Genomic DNA, 27,362 nt, shown 5'->3' with positions numbered 1-27,362 from the left:
AGTGCTGGGATTAAAGGTGTGCGCCACCACGCCCGGCATGAATTATTATGTTCTCTTATTTTTTCTATTTCATAAAATGTTTTTCAGTTAACTATATTGAAATCTTCAGTCTCCATCCCTACCCCACCCCCACCCCCTTCTTTCTGTTTCTCTTTCTCTCAGATGGGGTCTCACTGGTCTAGAACTTTGGTTGGTTGTTTTGTTGTTCATTTTACTTTTTGTTTGTTTATTTTTGAGACAATATTTCATGCAGCTCAGTTTTGCCTGGAAATTAATCAACTATAAACTTCTAATCCTATAATAATAATAATGTGTAATACTATTATAATACCACACAGGTGAATGCCTAATGTACGCAATACTGAAGGGTGAACTCAGAACATCAGGCATAGTAGGCACACACTTTACCAATTGAGCTATATTTCCCATCCTAGATTCATCAATTTCTTGAATGCTTAAAGTAAAACACTTCAGGAATGACTGTTTCTGTCTCAGTTTATTCCACTGATATAACCCAGTATTATGGCTTTAAATATCATCTATATGCTGATAATATCTAAATTTTAAACTTCAGTTTCAAAAACCCAATTGTTCATAATATCTCGGAACTGGCTGGTTTTGTGTGGACACAAGCTGGAATTATCACAGAGAAAGGAGCCTTCCTTGAGGAAATGCCTTCATGATATCCATTTGTAAGGCATTTTCTCAATTTGTGATCAAGGGGGTAAGGCCTAGCCCGTTGTGGGTAGTGCCATCCCTGGAATAGTTCTATAAGAAAGCAAGCTAATCAAGCCAGGGGAAGCAAGCCAGTAAGCAGCATCCTTCTATGGCTTCTGCATCCACTCCTGCCTCCAAGTTCTTACTCTGTGTGAGTTCCTGTCCTGACTTTCTTTGGTGATAAACAGCAATGTGGAAGTATAAGCTGAATAAATTCTTTTCCTCGCTTTTTCGTTATGACATTTTGTGTAGGAAAAGAAACCCTGACTAAAACAATCTCCAAGCTAGTATTCAAATATTCCCAATTTGAGGAAGCCTGAAACTTCTGGTCCCAAACATTTTGGATAAGGGAAAGTCAATCTATATGGGTTTTCCCCCCAAAAGTAATAAAATTGTATTCACTAAATAAAAAATATTACTTTTGGGGGAAGTGGGGTGAGGATATCCAGCTTACAGTCTTCCTGTTTCTGTCTCCTCAGTGCTGAGAGTACAAGTACACAACAAGTTAATTCATCTGGTAATATGTACATACATACCTGACTTAAACCAGTAGCTGTCTGCAGAGAAGACTTTTTCAGCAGTCTCACTTCTTTGTTTATGTATCTCAGCATTCCACTAAGAGTACTGAAGTCATTACTCTCAGAACTATCATCTTCTATGTTATATCGGAGCGGTTTAAATGACTCTGAATGGGTTAAAGGTAGGTCTTTATGACCACTTTCTATTGCTGAAGTCTGCTCAAATTGCATTTTTTTTAAGTCCTGTAGCAATTCTTCAGAGAGATTGTCATTACCATGACTTTTGATACTAAGGTCACTGGCACTAATAGAACGACGTAGTTTTCTGCATTTGAAAAGTGATATCTGAGAATGTTTGGCAAACTTTGGATGTTGACTATCAGGTATAATTTCTGTTAGAGTTGTAAACTGAGCTGGTAGATAGTTGTCTTCTGTCTTTTCATGTCCAGAAATTTTGGCTTGCAATCTGGTTAATTCTGATTCCTGGAAAAAAATTTTTTCAAAGTAGCTTTATTAATTTTGAAAAAGCTTCAATATTTTTTAAGCCACATCAGGTATAAATCCCAAGAGTAAATATAATAAATACAAGAATTTATATTTAAACATATAAATCATTTTGTAGTAACGATATATTAATTATGTATCATTTTTTAAAAAAAAAGATGTATTTTATTTAAAGTCAATAATCTGTCATGAAGACCACTATAAATGAGAAAAGGAAAATATACTTTTTCACAAATGTATTTCATTACTTTTATGTTTACTTACTTTAATAAGTAATGCTTCATTTGCAGCTTCAATGACTTCATTCCTGTCTTGAACTTGTTGATGTAAATTGCTCACAGTATCCTGAGCTTCTTCTAATTCTTGTTTTGCTTTCTCTAGTTGTTCATTTAGTTGTTGAACAGAAGTCTTTTGAGAGTCAGCAGAAATCTTCCACTTTGTATGGTTCTCTTGATGTGAAATCATCTTTATAATCCCAAAATTATAAAAAGAAAACAGGATGGAGTTATTCTAATACCTGCTACTATTATTTTTCCTTAAAAGAAACTAAATATATAGCTATAAACATCTGATTTCATACTAACTGCAATACTCAAGGAAGAAAAGAACACACGCTTACATTCACTTAATAGTTAGTTATACATCATACTTGGAATCAGACATATAAATTTAAAAGAAATTTTAGAGACAATTGGAGAAACATGAGAAATGATTGTACATGTAATATAAAGAAAATATTCTCATAGTTGGGTGTGGTAGTACATGTCTTTAATCCCTATACTCCAGGGGCAGAGGCAGGTGGATTTCTTCAAATTCCATAACAGCCTGGTCTACATAGTTAGTTCCAGGACAGTAGGGCTTATATAGAGAGGATCTGTCTCAAAAAAGAAAAACCCAAACAAACAACAGCAGCAGCAACAACAACAACAACAAAACCCCCAAAGAACAAAGAACAAAACCCAAAAGCACAAAAAAGAAGAAAGAAAAAGAAAAGAAAGAAAAGAAAGATAGAGGGATATCTCTGGCATCCAGTCACAATGTTGGTGGTGTTGAGCAGCAGGAAAAAAAATTAAAAATGGGTAATGTTGAGAGCGCCACCCAGGTCTTGTGTTGTGGGTTGGAGACACCACTACAATGAACAAATATGTGATAGAGAGGTAGGAAAGATAGAAAAACTGAGCAGTGTGTGCTGTAGAGAGAGGCAGAGCTAGGGGACTGGAGACAGTGATGGCAGTGACAAGTTGAGAGGCTGAGGCCGATATACTGTCATTGCTCAGTAAGGCCCACGGAATTACATACAACACTCTGAGCTCACGTAGATGCAGACACAGTTCCCAAACCTGCCTCTTAGTCGGGGAATCCCCCTGACTCTGGGCAATGAGATGAGGAAAAATTCACTTTCTGGATTGGACCTCTTTGAAGTACCATCATGGTCCATGATACCACTGGAGGTCATGTTGGTATCTGTGGGCCATGATGCTGTCCCAGTCTACAATGAAACCGAGATTCACATGGACAAATGTAGTCTGTGCCACTGACTGATGCCTTAGTGATGTCCTTTGGCTTTGCTGCTCGGGTGGGAGTCGGGGTGGTGTGCGTGGGTGTCCATCCTGAAGTGAATGGTATGTGTCACCTCTTAAGGCCATATTGAGGTCCACGGTCTGTGAAGCTGCTGAGGCCATGACTGGGTCAGTGGTCCTGATACAGCCAGGGGACATGTTGATATCTGCAGCTTATGTTAGCACCACAATTCATGTGGATGCCCATGATGTGGGTTGCCACTAAAGCCATGTTGATTCTTGTGGGTACAGGAGAGCTGGTGCTGGCCCTTTCCAACTCATAGCACATTTAGGTAGAGTGGAGTGAGCACAGGAAAGCTGGCCCTACTCCATGGTGCAGGCTATAGTGTGGGCACCGGAATTAGTTGATAGCTTCTGGAACGGACACAGGCAGAGAAAGACTCATCATCTCTTTAGGGACTGGTCACTAGGAATTCGACCATGCCTGCAAATTTCATGATGTCATTTTTTATAACAGCTGAGTAATACTTTATTGTTTAAATATATCATATTTTCTTTATCCATTATTTGGTTGACTGATATCTAGGTTGTTTCTAGATTCTACTGTTATAAATAAGTTGCTATGAACACAGAAGAACAAGTGCTCTTGGGTAGGATGGAGTGTCCTTTGGGTATATGTCTAGGAGTGGTATAGCTGGGTCTTGAGGTAGAGTACCAGTTTTCTGAGAAACTGGCTACATTGATTTCCAAAGTGACTATACAAGTTTGCACTCCCAACAGTAAAAGGAGGAGTGTTCCCCTTGCTCTGTATTCTGATTTGCAAGGAGCATGAAGAGACTATGATACACTGGCCAGGCTTGTACATCTGAGACTTCAAAATCTAACAAGGCTATACCCCCAAATAGTGCTACTCCCTATTGGGCAATGGGGCCTTTTGTTTGGTTTGGGTTTGTTTGTTTGTTTGTTTGTTTTTTGTGATAGGGTTTCTCTGTGTAGCTTTGGCTGACCTAACTCACTTTGTAGACTAGGCTAGGGAAGCCATTTTTATTCAAACCACCACACAGGGCACCCAACACCCTCTTCTGGCATACTCAGGCACTGCACACATGTGGGACACAGACTTTCAGGCAAAACACCTATATATATAAAATTAAAATAAAAACTGGAAATTCCTTTTTAAACTGTACCTATACTGCTATATCTTCTTGTTTGATTTATACATTTACTTATTTTTAGGGTTTTATTATTCTTTTTTCTTTTTTTTTTTCCTTGTTTTTTCTTTTCTTTTTTTATTTCTTTTTTCTTTTTTTTTTCTTTTTTGTTCTTTTTTTTTCATTTTTTCTTTTGTTTATTTTTAGGGTTTTAAAGACATGGTCTCATATAGCTCAATCTGGCCTCAAAATCTTGCTATGTAGCCAAAAATGACCTCAAACCTAGGTTTTTCTCAAATGTTGAGATTACAGGCATGTGCAAGTGTGCCTGGCTCAGTCCCCTCATTGTATATAGAAACAATACACACACTTTAAAAATAAATCTTTGTTAGCAATCAAAAGGAAAAATGTTTTATATAAATTATATATTTTGTTATACTTAAAAATATTCCCATTTACTAAAAACATTAAGACTTCTTTTTAAAACATTTATTTTATTTTTAACTGTATGTATGTGTGTGTGTGTGTGTGTGTGTGTGTGTAATTAAGTTACATATAAGCCAGAGGCATGGACATACTAGAGCTAGAGTTATAGGTAGTTGTCAATTACTGATATAGATTCTGGGAATCAAACCTGGGTCCTTTGGAAGATCAATTATGTTCTTAATTGCTGAGTCATCTCTCCAAACTTAAAGGTTATTTTATTTTTTAAGTTTATGTGTATGAGTATTTTGCTGCACGTATGCCTGGTACCCATAGAGGTGGTACTCATAGAGGTGATAAGAGGATATCATATCCCCTCAGAACTGATGTCATAGTCAGTGGTGAGCTGCTATATATGGGAGCTGGGAAAAGAACATGAATCCTCTATAAGAGCATCATTCTAGCTGAGCTCCAGATCCTAGAATCATTTTTAAAAGTTATGAACTATCTGACTAATTAATTTTAGGTAATTTATAAATTAATAGCTTGAAATGGGTAACTGTAGACAACAGATTAGAAAATATAAACAGTTAATGGCAAATACTTAAGATGGATTAATAGTTACCCTTAAAGATTACAAAACTTAGGTGGATTCAGCTTGAAAATGTGTTTTTTTGCAGACACTATGTTTTTAAAGAGATCTGAATCTAAATGCATTTAAATAAGACATAGTTACAAGTTCCCTTTTCCCATCCCCAGTGCCTCATAAATTATTACTAAACTCTCAATAAGAGTTTAATACAACCGGGTGGTGGCCCACACCTTTAATCCCAGCACTTGGGAGGCAGAAGCAGGCAGATTTCTGAGTTCGAGGCCAGCCTGGTCTACAAAGTGAGTTCCAAGACAGCCAGGGCTATACAGAAAAACCCTGTCTCGAAAAAGAAACCCAAAAAAAAAAAAAAAAAAAGAAAAGAAAAGAAAAATCCAAGAGTTTAATACAAAAGTAGGGAGAAAAAAAAAGCACACATATTTAATCCCAGCACTCAGGAGACAGGGGCAGGTGGATCTCTGTGAGTGTGAGGCCTGCTTGGTTTACATAGACAGTTCCAGAAAAGTCAGAGCTATATCCTGAGACAATGTTCCAAGGGGGAAAAGGTATACTACAAATACCTTTTTAGTCTTCGTTTTACAGAAAAAAAAAGTTTTCTTAGCACCAAATTCAACATTATTTAGAACACATACAATGACTTTCGGTAATATTTTCAAATGTTTTAAAAGAAATGAACGGAGCACAGGGTTCCCAGTGAAGGAGATAGAGAAAGTACCCAAGGAGCTGAAGGGGTCTGCAGCCCCATAGGAGGAACAACATTATGAACCAACCAGTACCCCTAGAGCTCCCTGGGACTAAACCACCAATCAAAGAAAACACATGGTGGGACTTGTGGCTCTAGCTGCATATGTAGCAGAGGATGGCCTAGTCAGTCACCAATGGGAGGAAAGGCCCTTGGTCCTGTGAAGGTTCTCTGCCCCAGTGTGGGGGAATGCCAGGGCCAGGAAGCAGGAGTGGGCAGGTTGGTAAGCAGGGGGTAGGGGGAGGGAATAGGGGGTTTTCAGAGGGGAAACTAGGAAAGGGGATAACATTTGAAATGTAAATAAAGAAATTATCTAATTAAAAAAAAAAAGCTTTAATGTTGTAATCCATTCCAGATTAAGTTAAGTAAACTTTTGGAAAAAAATTGGCTGTTTTTAGAAAGGCTTTTAAAAATATATTAGACAGGGCCTAGAGAGATGGCTCAGAGGTTAAGAACACTAACTGCTCTTCCAGAGATCCTGAGTTCAATTCCCAGCAAGCAAATGGTGGCTCACAACCATCTGTAAATTGGGTCTGATGCCCTCTTCTGGTCTGAAGAGAGCAAGGGTAGTGTACTCATATACATAAAATAAATAAATAAATCTTAAAAAAAAAGAAAGAAAAATATTCAGAGTACTGTTCATTTTAATAAAGGTTCAGAATATATTGATGAAATGGCTCTAGTGTTGCTTCTCTATCAGAACAGATGAGTCAGGCTCTAATCTCAGAATCTCACACATAGTAATTAATTGATTCCTTATAACAGTCCTATATGATAACTTTTATCATTATATACATCTTGGAGAATTTAAATAACTTATTCAATTATTCAGTTATGAAACAGAATTTAGATTCAGGATGCCTGCCTCAGGAGCTAGGCCTCTTAACTCCAGAGTACAACAGCCTTTTAAGTGCAAGGACATTAAGGGTAGGGAATGTACTTAGCTTAAATGAAGATTACAATGTATTACAATTACATTATAATTGCATTAAAGATTACAATGAACACTTCAAAAACTAGACTCATGTTTTCATCCTAGTAAGTCAATTCATCTTAGTGGGGGCTACTGACACAAATTTAATTTTTCTTTACCTCCGTATGATAAGCTTCTTTCAGAGATTCTACTTCTGCAGATAATTTCTTTATTTCTGCTTGCATTCTTGCTTCTAAATGAGCTTCACGTACTTGAGAAGCCCCTAGTTCTTCAGCCAAACGATTTCCATGAGCTTCCTTAATAATGACACATTAAATAAATGTAATGTAGGTAGCTTATTTGGTTTATCATAGTTAAAACAATTCAGTGCCTTAATGGAAGGAAGCTAGTCTTTATGTAAAACACATGCTTATTATACAGTACACTTTTGAATATAGACGTTTCAGAGATGACCAAAAGAAGTACATTATAATCTATATAGGTTAATCCAATTATATTATATTATTACATTATATTATACATAAGTTAAGCCAATCCTTTCTTGAAACAAAAAACCATAAAATGTTGAAGTTTGGTGAATAATTATCCCTACTTTGACAGACGAGACCCTGCTCTCGGGCATCTGTGCGTTTTTTTTTTTTTTCTTATATATTATTTGCTTTTACAAGAATGATTTGTATTTTTTAAAAATCTGTAGGAGTGTTTTGTTCTGAACACACACACACACACACACACACACACACACACACACACACACTAACACACAATTTGTGTGCTTGGTACCCACATAAGCCAAAACAGAGTGTTGGATCCCCTGGAACCAAAGCTACAGATAGTTGTTAGACAGACAGTTATTAGCCACCATGTAGATGCTGGGAATTAGAGCCAGGACCTCTAAAGAGCAGCCACGTAGGCAGTGCTCTTAACTGCTGAACCATATCTGCAGCCTGATTTGTAGTTTTATTCAGACCTACTTATGTTAGTTGTCAGTCAATGCGAGTTGTGGTTTTGATTTTAATTATCACACTTTACCACACGCAGCAGTCTCCCCTTGAGTAAAGAGCTTTGTTTTCTGTTGTTTTACCTTCTACAGTTCCAGCAACCTGAAGTCAACCACAGTCCAAAGATGATAAATGTGAAATTACAGAAATAAACAACTTCGAGTTTTCAAACTGTGGGCTATTATGAGCAGCTTGAGGAAATCTTGTATCTCTTGCTCAGTCTACTATGGCATGAATCATCTGTTTGTTCAGTATAGCTACCAGTGTTCCAGGAACCCTCTTTTGACTTAATAATGGCCCAGAAGTGCCCATCTCAAAGAGTACAGTGTGTGTGTGTAGAGCTCAGCATACATCTACTAAAGGTCTTTAAAATGTGCATTTCTCATGGATAAGAGAAAACACTAGCGAAATATGGATGGAAATATTTTAAATTAAGAACGAAGTTAAAAGTTTTGAAACAACTCAACAAGAGTCATAAACATTTGCTACCCAATCATAATCAGTCAAAACTAATAAAAACTATGTGGGAAGTGACACATACATTGCCCCAACAATAACAATAAAACCAGATATTCTATTATTTTAAATCTCCCTCTAATTGACAAAAACTAAAATAACTAGAGGATGGATTATAAGTATTGTGTTACAGCTCTGAGGAGAAAGGAATCCTGGCAGTCACAACACACAACAAATCTCATGCAACAGATTTACTGGGAGGAAAATATCCAGGAGGGTGTTTGCTTTTGCTTGGGTGAGAAGCAGCAAAGGACTGAGCAGAGACATTCCTTAAATGAAGACCTTAATGATGGGCGTGGGGGTGGGAGAAGCATTTCAGGGTAAAAACTTCCAAGGTGGGAAGGACTTCAAGACCAGAATTTGAGCTTTGTACTCTGAATGGCAGGGGCTGGGTCAGCCATTAGGGCAATGAGAGTGTTCTATAGGTTGAGTCTGTTGGTGGAGGTCCTCGAGGGGCCTGGCCATTTATGTGAGTTGAAGAGTTACAAGTATGACTTATGTTAAAAGACTAAATAAAATTCTAATTAGATTATTCATTTAAAAATCCAGGTTTGATCCAAACCAAAAGATAAACATAAATCTATAATTAGCTTGGGATTAAAATGTAATTTTTTTTTTAGAATTATTTGTTTATTTTATATGAGTACACTGTAGCTGTCTTCAGCCACACCAAAGGAGGACATCCGATCCCATTGCAGATGGTTGTGAGCCACCATGTGGTTGTTGGAAATTGAACTCAGGACCTCTGGAACAGCAGTCAGTGCTCTTAACTGCTGAGCCATCTCTCCATCCCCCAAAATGTAATATTTTAAAATTTGCATTTTAAGTAATCTCCCATTTAAACTCACTTTGAAATTAAGTGATCTTAGTTTATCAAATAAAAGTAATTATACTAAACTGAGACATTATCAAAGAAGAACACAAATGAGGTAAAAGTAGACAACTTCCCTTTTTAGTTAAACATCCCAATATCTGTTATTGCTAATAAATTTACCTACATATTCTTTTTTTTTTTTAAAGATTTATCTATTTATTATATGTAAGTACACTGTAGCTGACTTCAGACACTCCAGAAGAGGGCGTCAGATCTTGTTACGGATGGTTGTGAGCCACCATGTGGTTGCTGGGATTTGAACTCCAGACCTTCGGAAGAGCAGTCGGGTGCTCTTACCCACTGAGCCATCTCACCAGCCCTTACCTTCATATTCTTAACTGCTCTAATAATCCAGAAATCTGAATAAAAATATAGTTAAGCCTAACAAAAACTAAAGGTAAAATTATTTTTACTATATGATGAATTATTAAGTGTACAAGAAAGTAGAAAAATAACAAGAACTTCCAGAGTAAAATAAAAATTTTCTCAAGGTCTAAGTAATTAAAAATAAATCAATCTAAATTCTCTTTAAACAAGTTGCTAAATGTATTTCTGAGAAAATACATTTTTTATTAGTACTCTTGATTTTTAATAGTACTTTACCATCACAAAGCATCTGAAATGAAGTTTTTAAAAAAAAAATAATAAAAAAATAAATACATACAAAGATGCAAAAAAAAAAAAAAGAAATTTTGACAGTTTTTAATTTAGAAGATAGCTCAAACACTTGAACATCTAAAGTGCTACATAACTCAATTTATTGAGAACTAGTGTGGCCACAGTTCATTTTTGAAGGGTTTTTATTATAAAATATTATATTAAAGAATTTAAAACCTAAGGACAATACTAGTAACTTATTTTAAAAATCGTAGTAATATGTACACAACATAAAAGTGACTATTTTTTAAATAATATCCCACATTGTAACCCTGGTTAGCCTCAAATTAGAACTTCCCCTTCTTTGGTTGATTATGTGCTGAGATTACAAATGCAGACTACCACACCTGGTTCTACTATTTTAACCATTTTTACGTAGACAGTCTAGTGACATAAAATACATTATGATGTATCTTCACAGCAACTGAAAAATATTTGAGACAACTGTAGTGGGAACTAGAAAACATTGTTCATGAAAAGTTAATCATGATGGTTTACTACAGAGTAATTAATTATATCAAATGTATACTTCTATGTTATTGCCATTGTGATATCTGTCTTAGTCTGGGTTCTATTGCTGTGAAGAGACACCATGACAAAGCAACTGTTAGAAAGGACAACATTTAATTTAATTGGGCCTGGCTTACAGTTTCAGAGGTTTAGTCCACTGTCATCATAGCAGGAGGCATGACAGAGGGTAGGTATGATGGCAGAAAAGGACCTGAGAGTTAGTTCTACATCTTGTTCAAAGGCAGGAGAAGGCTGACCTCCAGGCAGCTAGGAGGAGAGTCTCAAAGCCCTGGACCACAGTGACACATTTCCTCCAATGACACCACACTCACTCCAAGGCTATACCTCCCATTAGTGCCACTAGCTGGGTCAAGCATATTTGAACCATCGCAGTAATGTTAAAGTACAAAGTTATGAAAGTCTGTGAATTATTAAAATATCAAAATAATTTATATATAAATCATTTCTATTATGTATTAATTGTGTCAAACCCACCCAACACCAATTACATTCTCTTACTTCTACTTTCCCTTCCTCAGGCACCCCCTTCTTCCCTACTCATCTCTTTTTGCACCAAGATTCCACATATTAGAATAAACGTGATAATTTAAAAAAATACATTCACACTATAGTACAACACAGTACAAAATAAAAAGGTTAAGTACTGGTGGTTTAGTGACGAGCATTATTATCTGCCTTCTTTTAAAAAGGAATTAAAATTTTTAAAATTCTTCAGTAATATAAAATTATTTAGAATAGGTTTACCTTCTCTCTCTCTTTTTTTTTTTTTTTTTTGGTTTTTCCAAAAGGGGTTTCTCTGTATAGTTCTGACTGTCCTGGAACTCACTTTGTAGACCAGGCTGGCCTCGAACTCAGAAATCCTGCCTGCTTCTGCCTCCTGAGTGCGTGTACCACCACACCCGGCTTACCTTCTCTTTAGAGAGTTGTTTTATATCCTCCAGTTCACCAGCAAGCCTTTCTATTTCCCTCTGTGCTTGGACTTCTTGGCGACGAGCCTCCACCATTTCTGAATGAGTGTTCTGCATCTGCTCCTGGGTTAGCCTCAATTCTTGCCCCAAATCAATGACCTCCTTGTACTGGGTAGCAATGTAGTCTTCCTGTTCTTTTATAACCTGAAAAGCACAAGACATTTGTGGGTTTCAAAATGAAATTTATAGTTATAAAATATATACTTATGATTTACTTCTTTGTTTTCATAAGAGAACTCCCCTAAAAACATCTTTATAAAATCTATAATAAAATGAGCATGTACCACTATAAGTTAATGTAGGGAAAGGTGCTGACTCCCTAATTGGTTCTTGCTTGTATCAATAAAGAAGTCCTAGAGCCAACTGCTGGACAGAAGAAACATGTGGGACTTCCGTGTCCCAGGAGAAGGAAAAAGAGACCCAGGAAAAGAACAGGTCATTTTGGTCAGGCTTTGGAAGGAGAAGCAGGAAACAACCATGTAAGATCTTAGGGAAGCTAGAACCAGTGGCCTCTGCTGATGGCTGCTATAGGTTAGCTGATAAGGTTAGGGCAGGAGATTCCCTGCCGTGCCCAGCAATTGTGCAATCTGGCAAGTTCTAAAATAATAAAGCTGTCTGAGTGTTTTTCATCTGAGGAGCAAAAGTGGGCAGAGAAAGAGAGAAGTCCAGGGAGGTAGGTAGCTTTTATTGATAAAAATGTGAACTGTTATGACTAACCAGAAGGTGATAATGAGGATAAGCTGTTTGAGACTCATAATCAGTCCATAGCCAGGCATTTACAGGCACTTAATATCTGTAATATATTTTATTGAGGCCAAATGATATAAAGACAATCAAGATAGTGTAGTTTCTTCTATGAAGCAACATGGGAGAAACACTTACGTGCATGCAGCCTAAGTGAGGAGATAAAACAGTATTTGTAGTAAACAAAGTGAAGAAAACATCAACCACTCTTTAGTTAGTATCTGGAAATGTACAGGGGTAGGGTCAGTCATTGATGTTGTCACTGACTGGCAGACATAGTGTGATCATCAGTTTAATGTTTCATAAGGAATAAATTTTGGTAACCATGTTTCTTTAATCTATGGTATATAGAGCATGAGGAATGACCAGCATCTTTCACTCAGGATACTTGAAATTTTTAGGTGCCTTTCAGGTCTCTTCTTAAACTGTGACTATTCCAAATTGACATGTGTTGTCTGTCAGTACAAAATATGAGATTTTAAATAAAAGATGTTAAAAAAAAATGCAAAGAATACCCCAATACAGTTGTCTTTCCCTCCTCTTACCACATCCCTCCTGTCCTCATACCTCCCCCACCCACTTTCCCCCCTCCATCCACCCTTGATGTCTATTAAAAAACTGGGTATAGACCTAAACAGAATTCTTGGCAGGAATCTCGAATGGTGGAGAAGCACTTAAATGTTTAACATCCTTAGGCATCAAGGAATTGTAAATCAAAACAACTCTAAAATTCCATATTATACCCATCAAAATGGCTAAGATAAAAAAACTCAAGCAACAGCTCCTGCTGACGAAGATATGGATCCAGGGGAACACTCCATTGCTGGTGGGAGTCCAAACTTGTACAACTGCTTTGGAAGTAAATTTGGTGGTTTCTCAGAACACTAGGAATAGATCTACCTCAAGTCACAGCTCTGGGGCATATACCCAAAAGAACCTCTACCATCCCACAAAGACACTTGCTCAACTGTGTTCATAGAAGCCACAAACTGGGAACAATCCATATCTTTCAACCAAAGAATACATAAAGAAAATATGGTTCATTTACACAATGGAATAGTACTCAGCTATTAAAAACAATGACATCATGAAATTTGCTGGCAAATAGAACTAGAAAAGATCATCCTGCGTGATGTAACCCAGACCCAGAAAGACAAACATGGTATGTGCTCACTTGCAAGTGGATTTTACCCATAAAGTACAGGATAACTGCTATAAACCACAGACCCAAAGAAGCTAAATAGCATGGAGGGCCCAAGGGGGAGATGCTTGAATCCCATTAAGAAGGGAAATAGAAAATTTAACTTTTTTTTGCTTAACATTTTTTGCTATGGTGATTTAAGTAAAATATTAATTTTATTAAAAAATTACATGCAACAAGTTAATATTTTTAAAAGCCTTAATCATAATAAAATGACAAATCTCTAACAAAGTGGGGAGTTTTTTAGTCTAGGGATTAAATCCAGAACCTCAACATGCTAAGCAAGTGCTCTGCCACTGAGACACATCCCTAACTGCTTTTTAAAAGCTGTTTTTTTTTTTTTTTAAGATTTATTTATTTATTATATGTAAGTACACTGTAGCTGTGTTCAGACACTCCAGAAGAGGGCGTCAGATCTTGTTACGGATGGTTATGAGCCACCATGTGGTTGCTGGGATTTGAACTCCGGACCTTCGGAAGAGCAGTCGGGTGCTCTTACCCACTGAGCCATCTCACCAGCCCGTGAGTTTTAATTTGACAGAGGTAGAAAATTCTACACTGTAAAATTTATTTAAAAATAGTCTATAAATTATTCTCAGATGAGATACATATGATAAATATGAAACAGGAATTCATTAAGAAACTTAAAATACTAGCTTAAAACCTTTTGGATAATAAACTTGTAATGCTTCTTAGGAGAAAAAAATTACAAGGTCAGTTTTGGGTTTTTTGGGGTATTTTAGTTTTTTTGGGGGGGGGTTCGAGACAGGGTTTCTCTGTAGCCCTGGCTGCCCTGGAACTCACTCTGTAGACCAGGCTGGCCTTGAACTTACAAATTCACCTGCCTCTGCCTCCCAAGTGCTGGGATTAAAGGTGTGTGCCACCACTGCTCAGCACAAGGTCAGTTCTAATTCAGTACAACAAGGCAGGTTAGAGGTAATGGCATTTGACTTCAAGGACGAAAAGTAAAAAAGGCAGGGCATGGATGCCCAGACTATAAATGAGTATAGTTACCTTTGCAAACACTTTTAGGCATTCATTGTTAGGGAACCCACATGATAGGGGCATTAATCATTTCCACATCACTATTTTCCAAATCTGCTCTTATAGACTCTGCTTGAGTTATGTTTATAATTAACTCAATCAATAAAAGCTAATTTATGCTTACTATATGATAATAGACAGCTCTGAGTGTTCAGAAAACAGGAATGAAAAAGGAGACAAAGTGTCCACACTAAATTCTATAGGGAGAGACATAATCAATCAAATCCAATAATTACTGTGGAATTACAATAATTGAGTTTTTGACAATGAAAAAGTAATGTCTATTAGAGTTCACAGAAACAAATTCACATTTTAAAAAGACCAGGGTATTGAATAGATTCAACAATCAACATACATGAAATTAATATAAAGTCATCAAATCACTATGTTCCTCTGGCAACGCAATGCACTTAGTTGAAGTAATACTTCTGGGTGAAGTTCCTCAAGTTCCTTTAACTTGTTAGTTCTGTATCTCAATTTTACTGCATAGCTTGTTTATATTGAATAAGTATTTAACTGATACAAAAGCATACACTGTGGATTTATTATGTCCTTGCCCATATCAAAACCAGAATAATCACAAAATTTTAAATGTCAGAAGAAATAATAGCATCTGACACAAATAATTAGTTTTTAAAAACTTAGAGCACAGTTTCTGTATTTTAAAACCAAGGTGTTTAAAGCATATTCATTGCATTACTTTTCCTTTATGTGGAAAATACTTTACTTACACTTTCCATTTCTTTCATCCTTTGTTGAGTTCTTTCGATTTCCTTTTTCAGTTGTGATATCTCTTGTTCATTTTGGAGCATTATAAACTCCTTTTCTCGAAGCTGTTCTTTGGCATTTTGCAACTTTTCATTTAAACTTTCTACCTGAATTTCAAACAGATGACTGTTATTAACACAACTAAGAAAATATAATTTACTCATAGTTGTATTCTAAATTAAATTTTAAACACTTATGTCTAAAATATATAAAAGTAGGCAGAGCATAGCTATAATCCCAGCATTTTAGAGGTTGAGGCAGAGGAGTAAGGAGCTCAAAGCCAGGTTAAACTATACAGTAAGACCTTGTCACAAAAATAACAACAACAACAAAAAGCTAAAATTAAAATAGTAAAATATTTATTTTTCTGGGGCTAGAGAGATGGCTTAGTGGTTAAAGTACTTACTGCTTTTGCCAGGGACTTGGGTTCAGTTCCCAGCACCTGTGTGGCATCTCACAGAAGCATGTAACTCCAGATGTAGGGGATTTGGTGCCCTCTTCTGGCCTCTTGAAGATGCATGATGCACAAACATACATGCAAGCAAAACACCCACTCACATAAAATAAAACTAAACGTCTAGTTTAAACTGTACTTTTTTAGCTGGGTGTGATGGTGTACACTTTTAATCCCAGCACCTGGGAGGCAGAGTAAAATAGATGTATGTGGTCTGCCAAGCAAGTTCCACAACAGCCAAGGACACAGAGAAATTCTGTCTCAAAAAACCAAAAAGAGGTATTTTTGAGGCAAGCATAATGTATAAGTATATGAATTATACTTAATAAGATGATTATATATTTTACACACACTTAAAAATCCACTAAAAGTTGAAAATCTAAATCACAAGTCTTCCTTTAGTTAGCATAGAAAATAACATGTCCATGTATCATTTTAATAGAGACAGCCTTGTACTATGCTAATTCATATACACTCTGAATTACCTTCTCTCAATATCCTTGTCACTCTAGTTTGGCTATTTTCTAGTCTAAATTTTGTCTTTAGATTTACTTTATATGAGTATTTGGCTGCCTGTATATATGTGTATCACCTGCATGCCAGGTGCCCACAAAGGTCAGATCCTCTGAAACTAGTATTAAGAATGGTTGTAAGTCACCATGTGGGTGCTGAGAACCAAATCTGGGTCCTCTACAAGAACAGCGAGTACACTTATCCACTGAGCCATTTCTCTAGTGTCATAATTCCTGTTTGAAATGATTCCTTCTATAAAGAAGCAATACTTGCTTTTCTGTTTGAAGCTTATTTACCTATACATAATGATTTCCATCCATTTTCCTACTGATGACCATGGAATAATAATTTAAAAAAGGCAAAAATCATATAGAGTAAGCTATGAAGTTAAAAACTGAGCAAAGATAGAAATAAAACTAAGTTAAATAAAGGAAAGGAAGAGGAACAGGGGGAAAAGAAAAAAAGCTATCTTAAAAGGAAAAAATATTAGAAACTGAATGAGAAGAGCAAGAGATAAAAATTCTAATCATACAGCAAAAAATGTAAACAAAATTAGATTAGAGGATAATCTAATGTGAAAATCTAAAACTGCATGAGCTGGTTTTTTTTTTTTTGTTGTTTTTTTGTTTTTTACAATCAGATAAACATAATGTTAAAAGTTTAATTTAAGAAAGGGGCAGGGAGGGCTGGAGAGATGGCTCAGTGGTTAAGAGCACTGACTGCTCTTCCAAAGGTCCTGAGTTCAAATCCCAGCAACCACATGGTGGCTCACAACCATCTGTAACAAGATCTGACGCCCTCTTCTGGAGTATATGAAGATAGCTACAGTGTACTTACACATAATAAATAAATAAATCCTTAAAAAAAAAAAAAAAAAAAAAGGAAAAAAAAAAAGGGGCAGGGAAACACAGGCACAGGCACAGAAAAGGGAGGGGTAGAAAAGCTGTTCTTTGCTTTTAGAGCCTTGGCCTCCCTTGGACTCACTCTGTAGACCTGGTTGACCTTGAATTTACAGAGATTCACCTGCCCCTTGCCTCCCAAGTGCTGTGATCAAAGGCATGCACCACCACACCCAGGCCAGAAAAGCATTTTTAGTTAAATAAAATACAAGTATTGGAATAGTTTCTTTTTGGGTCCTTTAGTATTGAAGTCTACTAGGTGGGAAGTTACTCAGTTCAAGTTTGAATCTCTTATTTTTTGTACTATTGAAGCTGATTCTTGGGACCAGGAGTCAGTTGTACAATAAGGCTTCATTTATTCTATGGATTTCCTCTTTTTATATACCAAAAGCCCCTTCTGGCTCCATTTAGTTTTACAGCTAGTAGACCAGGCAGGTTCACAGACTCCAAAGACTTCCCTCTTTGTAGTGGAATGGCTACTACTTTTTCTGAAAGCATTTGACTAATCCAAGTTTCAAACCCTGCTCAACACTAAATACCCCCCGGAGGAAGGATTTTCTGGAAATTGTGAGTGCACCCACGGGACCTGAACTTCAGGTCCTATTAGTAGAAAAACCACATGGCAAAAATGCAGTCCCTAGACTTAGAGCCAACTGCTAACTGCAGGCATGGAGTTATCACTCTCTTCAGTTACCCTAGGTGTTAAAGTCTGCACCTCATGAGAGAAAGCAGGAAAAAAAGTACTACACTCAGAGTCCAAGCCTCGAGCCACGTGAGCGTCTCAGCATCCCCATTTCTTAGCCTCTTCCTGTTCATATTACCTCAGGCAGCTGTTTTCCATCCAGAGGCTGGCTTGTCACTGTTCCTTGTTTTCAGGCCCAGAGTCCCTCAGTTCAAATGACAGCCCTCCTCTACAGATGGCATCTATATAGCCATAGCTCTGTTTCTTTCCAGGGCCGACTTGTCAGTCAGGAATCAAATACTCCAACTGCATTTAAGGATTATAAGAATAGTGGGCTACAACCACCATTTTCATTCTCTCTCTCTCTCTCTCTCTCTCTCTCTCTCTCTCTCTCTCTCTCTCTCTCTCTCTCTCTCTCTCTCTCTCTCTTTTTTGGTTTTTCGAGACAGGGTTTCTCTATATAGCCCTGGCTGTCCTGGAACTCACTTTGTAGACCAGGCTGGCCTCGAAGTCAGAAATCTGCCTGCCTCTGCCTCCTAAGTGCTGGGATTAAAGGCGTGCGCCACCACGCCCGGCCCCATTCTCTTTTTTGTTGGCATCTCTTGGCTTATTTTGTGAACATGTCTCTGATGGCTCCTCCCATCTGCAACTGTTTCAATTACTATTTATACATCAAGTACAGTAAACAAAAGTACCGTAAAACACAGCTTTATAATTTTAAAGGAGGGCTGGTGAGATGGCTCAGTGGGTAAGAGCACCCGACTGCTCTTCCGAAGGTCCGGAGTTTAAATCCCAGCAACCACATGGTGGCTCATAACCATCTATAACAAGATCTGACTCCCTCTTCTGGAGTGTCTGAACACAGCTACAGTGTACTTACATATAATAAATAAATAAATATTTAAAAAAAATAATTTTAAAGGTAAAATAAATATATAAGAAAAAATATAGAGAACATAAAGTTTCCCACATGATTTTTTTTAGGCAACTATGTTCTAAAATTATTTTTAAATCCTCCCAGAAATATTTTATAACTATTCAAACATACACATATTGTGATAAGTCTATTAGATACACTGATATAAGAAACTACAATCAAAATAACATTAAGGAGAAAGCAAGTATTAAGTAGAATGTATAAGATGAATAAAAGTATGTAATGTTTCCATCATGGGCATTCTATAAACACACCACAGCCATGCATACTAGCCATGCACAGCTAGCAACTCGTGAGGAGAGACAGGAGGATCCCTGGGCACAGGAGTTCAAGGCCAACTTGGGTAGCACAGCAACATGCATCATCATAAACAACAAAAACATTGTGTGTGGGTGTACATGGTCATAGTATTAGTTTTTAAACAATATAAAATACAAAATTTTAAAATAATTACCTGTTTGTTGCATTCTTTAAGTTCTAATTCTGATTTTTCCAGGGTACCCTCTAATTTGATTATTTTTTGCTCCATTTCTCCTCTGTGTTCACGAATAGTCATATCCAAATGTGTAACCTAAATACAAAAGTAGTATCAAGCTGGTTGCTCAATTTTATAGTAAAACAAACACTTGTGTGGTTAGAATATATATTCACTACAGAAATCAATAAGTAATAAGGTTATTCCAAATGAAGTATTTTTCAAGTAGGGACTTGAATTCCCATATGTTATATATATGTTATAGAAACTTAAGATGTAAAGTAAAAGAATTCAGGTGTCAATTTATATTAGAATAAAAACTGATAAATAATGCCTTGTTCCTCCAATATTTAGCTCACAATAATGTGTTCCATCCCATGTTCTTCTGACATAAGATAAATAATATAAAGGGTTGCAAGTGAACCCTTACTCTCAAAAGGTACTGGTTGTGCTGAGTTGTAGTTTAATTATAAAGAATTTACCTCCCTATGCAAGTAAAGAAATGCCTTCCAGAAAGAAAAACAAGTCTTTCAGCCAAATATCTATAGTCCCATCATTTGGAATCTGAGGCAAGAGTATAAACTCATGGCCAAACTGGTCAAACAACAACTTGTCTAAAAACAAAAAACCAGTTGTATTTCTAATCTTAAATATTTACATCCAGAAAAAAAATGGCAATTTTAAAAACCCTTCATGATTATCCCACGGTAGAAAATTTGTACAAATATAATTAGGGAAAAACAACCTGAGCTGCTCTTTGCTTTAGCTCCCAATTTCTCTCCTTAAGTGCCTGATCCATTTCAATAAGTTCTTGTTTTTTGTCTTCAATCTCCATCTTACATTCTCTAAAGTTTGTCAAAAGAAAAAGATCAAAGTAGATTATATGAATACTATAACTCTTAAAGATAAATAAATTATTGTTATTGTTTCCCATAATTAAAAGCAAAAGAACATGTGTAGTTAATTCAGATTGAAAGTATTTAAACCAAAGGAATGATGTATAAAGAAAATGACTGACAATGAAAGTTAACTCATACAGAGATGGGTTCCCTGGAACAATTTGGCTAGTTTACTCAGGGTTAGGTCTATGGAGGTCTATGAGGAAGACACCATCACTCTCTGACCAAACAGACCATGTGCTTCCACATATAGGATAATACATACATAGATATCACTCACACACACACACACACACACACACACACACACACACACACACACACATTTCAAAACAAAACAGAGCAAGAACAGTATGAAATGAGGCCAGGAAAACAGAAACCTGATCATACAGGGTTGCTATTCTAGAGGCCTGGAGTTTTAAATAAATGCAGTCTGTGGTTAAACACATAAAATATTATCCTTTTGGACATTTTAAGGTGCATAATTCAACTGAGTTAAAGATATTTACCGTGATATGTAGCATCACCATCATCTGTTCCCAATACTGCTTTATAAAGGTAAATCCCATATCCTTCAGGGATTATTTTCCTGTTATCCCTTCCCTTAGTTCCTGGCAAATACCAACCTTTGCTATTAGACTCATCAGTTCCAGAAACTGTTCATATAAACAAAATTATATCCCATGTGCTTGGCTTCTCTGACTTAGCATAATGTTTTTACAGTTTATCTACTTTGTAGCATAATGTTTTACAGTTTATCTACTTTGTAGCATGGATTATCACTATTTTATTGCTTTTCTGACTAAACAATACTCCTTGTATGGATACACCATATTTTCTTTACCCATTCATCAATGGTGACAAATTACCACATTTCTGGCTATTGTAAAGAGAGGTGCTATAAACACTTGTGTATAATTCTTGTTCAAAGAACCATTCTCAATGCTTTTAGATATATGACTAGGAAATTTATTATATCAAATGATAATTTTATGTCTACGTTATCAAGAAATTACAATTATTTCCCACAGTGGCTATCATTATTTTGTTTTTCTACTAGCAATAAATGGGAATTTTATTTCTCTACATACTTCCCAATACTTGGTATTTTCTGGTGTTTGTTTTTGTTTTTGTTTTTGGTAAGGACCAATCTACTTAGTAATGAAGTTGTATCTTCATATTTCATGTCCAAAGGAATTAAGATTTTACTGAGAATGCTTTAGGAAGCCATTAAAGATCAATATGATCTATGGTTATAATCGGAAACATAATAAATTCTATGGAAAATGGATTAGTAATGAAAATAAGAACATATAAGGAGTCCATTAGGAAGACTTAGCTAAACACCATGAAATTAAGAATAACAGTCTGGGCATAGTGGTAATATAAAGAAAATGAATTTTATAATATATTTTAGAAATCAGATTGATAAGATCTGCTAATAAACTGGATTAAAAAATAAAATGATTGGACTCCAGAAAATCAAATAACCCTATTAAAAATGGGGTACAGAGCTAAACAAAGAATTCTCAACTGAGAAATACCAAATGGCTGAGAAGCACCTGAAAAATGTTCAATATCCTTAATCATCAGGGAAATGCAAATCAAAACAACCCTGAGATTCCACCTCACATCAGTCAGAATGACTAAGATAAAAAATTCAGGTGACAGCAGATGCTGGCAAGGATGTGGGAAAAGAGGAACACTCCTCCATTGCTGGTGGGATTGCAAGCTGGTACAACCACTCTGGAAATCAGTCTGGCAGTTCCTCAGAAAATTGGACATAGTACTACTGGAAGATCCAGCTATACCTCTCCTGGACATATACCAAGAAGATGTTCCAACTGGTAATAAGGACACATGCTCCATTATGTTCATAGCAGCCTTCTTTATAATAGCCAGAAGTTGAAAAGAACCCAGATGTCCCTCAACAGAGGAATGGATACAGAAAATGTGGTACATTTACACAATGGAGTACTACTCAGCACTTATAAACAATGAATTTATAAAATTCTTAGGCAAATGGATGTATCTGGAGTATATCATCATGAGTGAGGTAACCCAATCACAAAAGAACACACATGATATGCACTCAATGAAAAGTGGGTATTAGCCCAGAAACTTAGAATACCCAAGATACAATTTGCAAAATACATGAAACTCAAGAAGAAGGAAGACCAAAGTGTGGATACTTCATTCCTTCTTAGAAGGGGGAACAAAATACCCATGGAAAGAGTTATAGAGACAAAGTTCGGAGCTGAGATGGAAGGAAGGACCATTCAGAGACTGCCCCACCCACGGATCCATTCCATATACAACCACCAAACCCAGAAAGTATCGAATATGCCAGAAAGATTTTGCTGACAGGACCCTGATATAGTTCTCTTTTATGAGGCTATGCCAATACCTGGCAAATACAGAAGTGGATGCTCACAGTCATCTCTTGGAAGGAACACAGGGCCCCTAATGAAGGAGTTAGATAAAGTATCCAAGGAGCTGAAGGGGTCTGGAACCTTATAGGACGAACAACAATATGAACTAACCAGTCCCCCCCGCCCAGAGCTGTGTATCTAGTTGCATATGTAGCAGAGGATGGCCTAGTCGGCCATCAATGGGAGAAGAGACCCTTAGTCTTGCGAAGATCATATGCCCCAGTACAGGGGAATGCCAGGGCCAGGAAGCGGGAGTGGGTGGGTTGGGGAGCAGCGAGGGGGAGGGTATAGGGGACTTTCAGGATAGCATTTGAAATGTAAATGAAGAAAATATCTAATAAAAAAAGAAGTATAGGTAAGAAAAAAAAGAATAGGGTAAGTTTTGAGATTGCTGGTTTGAGCAATTCAATGTTTTGAGATACCTTTTAAAATATCCATTACAGAAGGCTGGCAAGATGGTTCAGCAGCTCACACACTTGATACCAAGAGTGATAACCTGAACTTAATCCCTGAGAACAATATGGTGAAAGGAAAGAATTCTCACAATACGTCCTTTAACTTTAACATGTGCATCATGACACATGTCACACCTCTACCTAGGTGCACAAAAATAAATAAGTAAAAACGTAGTAAGATCCAGCTTAGTTGTTCCCCTGTGGACCTTCCCAGTCTTCCCTTCCTGCCCTACTGCATTGCTTTGTACCAGCCACTGCTACCCAGGTAGGCAACTCTCATGACCCTCCCTGTCCTCTAGTACAGTCTCTCCATTCTCACCCTCTGCCCTGTAGCAGCCTGCTTATCCTTTCTGGACACCCAGACATATTATCTATGGACACTTGATTTTTTTATGAATAAGCCAGAAATACATACTGGGAAAAAAAACTATCTTCAACAAAGGGAGCTGGTTAAACTAAATGGCTGTGTACAGAAGAATGCAAATAGATCTATATTTATCACCCCAAACAAAACTCAACTCCAAATGGATCAAAAACCTTAGAAGAAGGCCAGATTCCCTACGCCTGACAAAAGAGAAAGTGGGGAATAGGTTTAAATTCATTGGCACAGGAAAAGACTTTCTGAACAGGACAGGGATAGCACAGGCACTAGGAACAACAATTAATTAATGGGACCCCATGAAACTGAAAAGTTTCTGCATAACAAAGGATACATCATTGGGACAAAGCAACCAGGCTACAGAATAGGAAAAGATCTTTACCTACTACATTTTCAATAGAGAACTAACATCCAAAATATGTAAAGAACTAAAAAACTAGACATCAAGAAAACAGATAGCCAATTAAAAATGGAGAGAGACCACAAAAGATGAAAAACAAATGGCTGAGAAACCTGAGAAGAATTATTCAACACCCTTAGTCATCAGGAAAATACTAATCGAAACTACAGTGAGACTTCATCTTATACCAGTCAGAATGGCTAAGACCAGTGAAACAAATAACAGCTCGAACTGGTGAGGATGTGAGAGAAGGGGAGCACTTGATCATCTGTGGAAGTGCAACTTGTACAACCATTAGGTAAGTCTATATGGTGATTCCTCAGGAAGCTGAGAATAGATCTATGCCCTAAGATCCAGCTATACTACTCTTGAACATATACCCAAAGGACTGTACATCCTTCTACCAAAAGACTTGCTCATCCATGTCACTGGTGCTCTATCTCAAACAGTAAGAAACCAGGAACAGTCAAGATGAATGGATAATGATAATGAAACTGTGGTATATTTACACAATGGAATATTATTCAGTTGTTAAAAAATAATATTATGGGCTGGTGAGATGGCTCAGTGAGTAAGAGCACCCGACTGTTCTTCCGAAGGTCCGGAGTTCAAATCCCAGCAACCACATGGTGGCTCACAACCATCCATAACAAGATCTGATGCCCTCTTCTGGAGTGTCTAAAGACAACTACAGTGTACTTACATATAATAAATAAATAAATCTTAAAAAAAAAAAAAACTTACTCTTGCACAGGGCCTAATTTATTAAAAAAAAAAAAATAATATTATGCCGGGGGGTGGTGGAGCATGCCTTTAATCCCAGCACTTGGGAGTCAGAGACAGGCGGATTTCTGAGTTCAAGGTCAGCCTGGTCTACAAAGTGAGTTCCAGGACAGCCAGGACTATACAGAGAAACCCTGTCTCGAAAAAAAAAAAATTATAAAATTTGCAGGTAAAATGGATGCAGCTAGGAAAAAAAATTAAAAAACAAAAAACATCCTGAGTGAGGTAACACAGACCTCAAAAGATAAATATGTCTTCTCTTATATGTAGATGTTAGCTTTTAAGCCTTCAACAGGTGTGCTCCAATCCATATAACCACAAAGGTTAGGTAATCTGTAAGGGAATAGTGAGGAGGAGGAAAGGCTCTCCCTAGAGAGGGGACATAGAATATACAGTTATAAAGTGAAGAGAACTGGAGTGAGAGCATAAATTTGGGAGAGAAATGGTAGAGGGATAAGGGAAGGAATATAGGAAGAGGTAACCAACACTAAAAAAATCATTTCAGGGGTCAAAGAGAAGGTAATTTAGTTTTTAGTAGAACCATAAACACACACACACACACACACACACACACACACACACACACAGAGGAAACATAAATGAAGTCAGCATAAACAGGGAGACAATGCCTCAATCATTGCCAAGCTATTGCCAAGCCTACTGGTTCCTCTCTATAAACTGATGGTAAAGCCCTATTACCGAAGACAACACTATGTATCTCATTGAACATAGAGAAGTTGAGCTGGTGCCTAACTAGAACCTCTTGCACCCCTACTGACTGGTGTTCATCAAACTGGAAGGTGCTCTGCATGCTACTAGAGGAAAAAGGTAACCATCAACTTAGCTAAAAACCCTGCAATCTAAAACAGTGGCCTGTTGACAAGAAATGCTGGTGCAATAGTGGCACAAATGTAGAAGTAACCAACTCCTCTCTGATTGGATTTAAGGCCCATTCTATAAGATGGAAACCAGGCCTGACTCTTGTTGGGGTGGCCAAGAACCCAAATAGGACTAGATAGGCCATGAACCTAAGAAAAAAAAATACTACTGTTCTATTAAAGGACAGACAATGAGTCCTAATGACATCCTGCTATACTCATAGATCAGTGCCTCATTCATCCATTATCAGAGAAGTTTCCTCTTGCATTAGATAAAAACTAACAAAGAGACATACAAGTGGATAATGTGTAGAGACTGAGAGATTTTGGAACTCTCAGTCCTAAATGGGGTATCTTTATCAAACTCCTTCCCTCAGAGCTTCCGAGAGCTATGCAGAAGAGGGAAAAATCTGTAAGATACAGAGGCGATAGATGACTCCAGACTCAACAGTATTGATGAACATATGATCTCACAGAGTCTATGCATAGGCTTACACAGATTCAAGATACATGAATCTCAGTGTAGAAACGGGAAGTGAACACAGACTCCCAATTCATTAGATATGGGTAGGCCCCATGACCGACAGTACTTTTGTCAAATAATGCTTTTGGCCTACTAGTCTTTGTTTGTATATATGGTTTCTGGTTGTATTTTTGTGGGGGGTTTTGTGTATGTGTGTTTCTTATGGGTTTTGCTTGTTTGTTTGTGTTGTTGTTGTTATTTTCCCATTTCAATTTCTAAAGAGAAAGAAGGAAGGAAAGGGCATGGAATGGAATGGGTATGGGTGGGATGGAATGGATCTGAAAGAAATTGGGGGAAGGGGAAACCATGATCAGATCTATTGTATAAAAATTTTTTTTCATAAAAATTTTTAAAATATTTAATAAAACTAAAATAAAAAGTGTAATCATTGATATGTTTTGTTGGGTTTGTTTCCACTTTGGGAGGTTTGTTGTTGTTGTTGTTGTTGTTGTTTTGTTTTTTGAGACAGGGTTTTCTATATAGGTCTGACTGCCTTGGAACTCACTCTATAGACCAGGCTGGCCTCAAACTCAGAGATCTGCCTGCCTATGTCTACAGAGTGCTAGGATTAAAGGTGTGCATCACCAATGTCCGACTGTGAGAATTGAATAATTGTTTTTTAAATCCACATGGAGACAAAAGGTAGTTGGGTATTAAATTATTAGAGCTAAGGAAGAAATCAAAACTGGAGAAATGAATTTGAAGTTATTTTTTATACAGTATTTAAAAGTACATGAAATCTACTAAGAGTGAGGTCATAAAGCATGGGGTCCTATACCAAATCCTGGTGTATTAATTCTAATTTTTTTGATCATCTTGCAACTCTTGCTTAACCATAAAACATAAAATAAAATACATGTAAGCATGTTTTAAAGAAATGAGATCATATGTTACAACCCTGGCATAATCCTAGCTTAAAATAAGGGCTTAATATATACAGTATATTGAGCTGGGAATGCGGGCACACAATTTTAATGACAATACTTGGTAAGCAGATGTAGGGAGATCTCTGAGTTCAAAGCCAGATTAGTCTATAAAGTGAGACCCTGTCTCCTAAAAGAAGAGAAAAAAGAGAGGACACCTATAGAGTTACTATTAACAATGTGTGGCTCTTAATCACTGCTGTATGTTTGCCTAATCTTTTTTTTTAATTTTTCTTTTTTTCTTAAAAAGCTACTCGGGGATGGAGAGATGGCTCAGTTAAGAGCACTGACTGTTCTTCCAGAGGTC

At 36.8% G+C, this 27,362-nt stretch overlaps 1 protein-coding gene across 1 annotated transcript in view; it reads right to left on the bottom strand.

The window, feature by feature from the left end:
* The window catches only part of Ccdc18 (coiled-coil domain containing 18), a 98,433-nt gene that overhangs the window by 2,465 nt on the left and 68,606 nt on the right, over positions 1-27,362 (bottom strand). The window contains exons 22-28 of the mRNA XM_029545195.1: positions 20,129-20,228; positions 19,363-19,479; positions 15,387-15,530; positions 11,607-11,810; positions 7,278-7,415; positions 2,004-2,204; positions 1,254-1,718 (exon numbers count right to left, since the gene is read on the bottom strand). Coding sequence (XP_029401055.1) covers positions 1,254-1,718; positions 2,004-2,204; positions 7,278-7,415; positions 11,607-11,810; positions 15,387-15,530; positions 19,363-19,479; positions 20,129-20,228 — 1,369 coding nt within the window. The remainder of the gene's footprint in view (positions 1-1,253; positions 1,719-2,003; positions 2,205-7,277; positions 7,416-11,606; positions 11,811-15,386; positions 15,531-19,362; positions 19,480-20,128; positions 20,229-27,362) is intronic.

This window comes from Mus pahari, chromosome 13, assembly GCF_900095145.1.
Source record: "Mus pahari chromosome 13, PAHARI_EIJ_v1.1, whole genome shotgun sequence".
Lineage (NCBI taxonomy): Eukaryota > Metazoa > Chordata > Mammalia > Rodentia > Muridae > Mus > Mus pahari.
The sequence above is the reverse complement of the archived record's forward strand: the minus strand, read 5'-3'. Positions and strand labels throughout refer to the sequence as shown.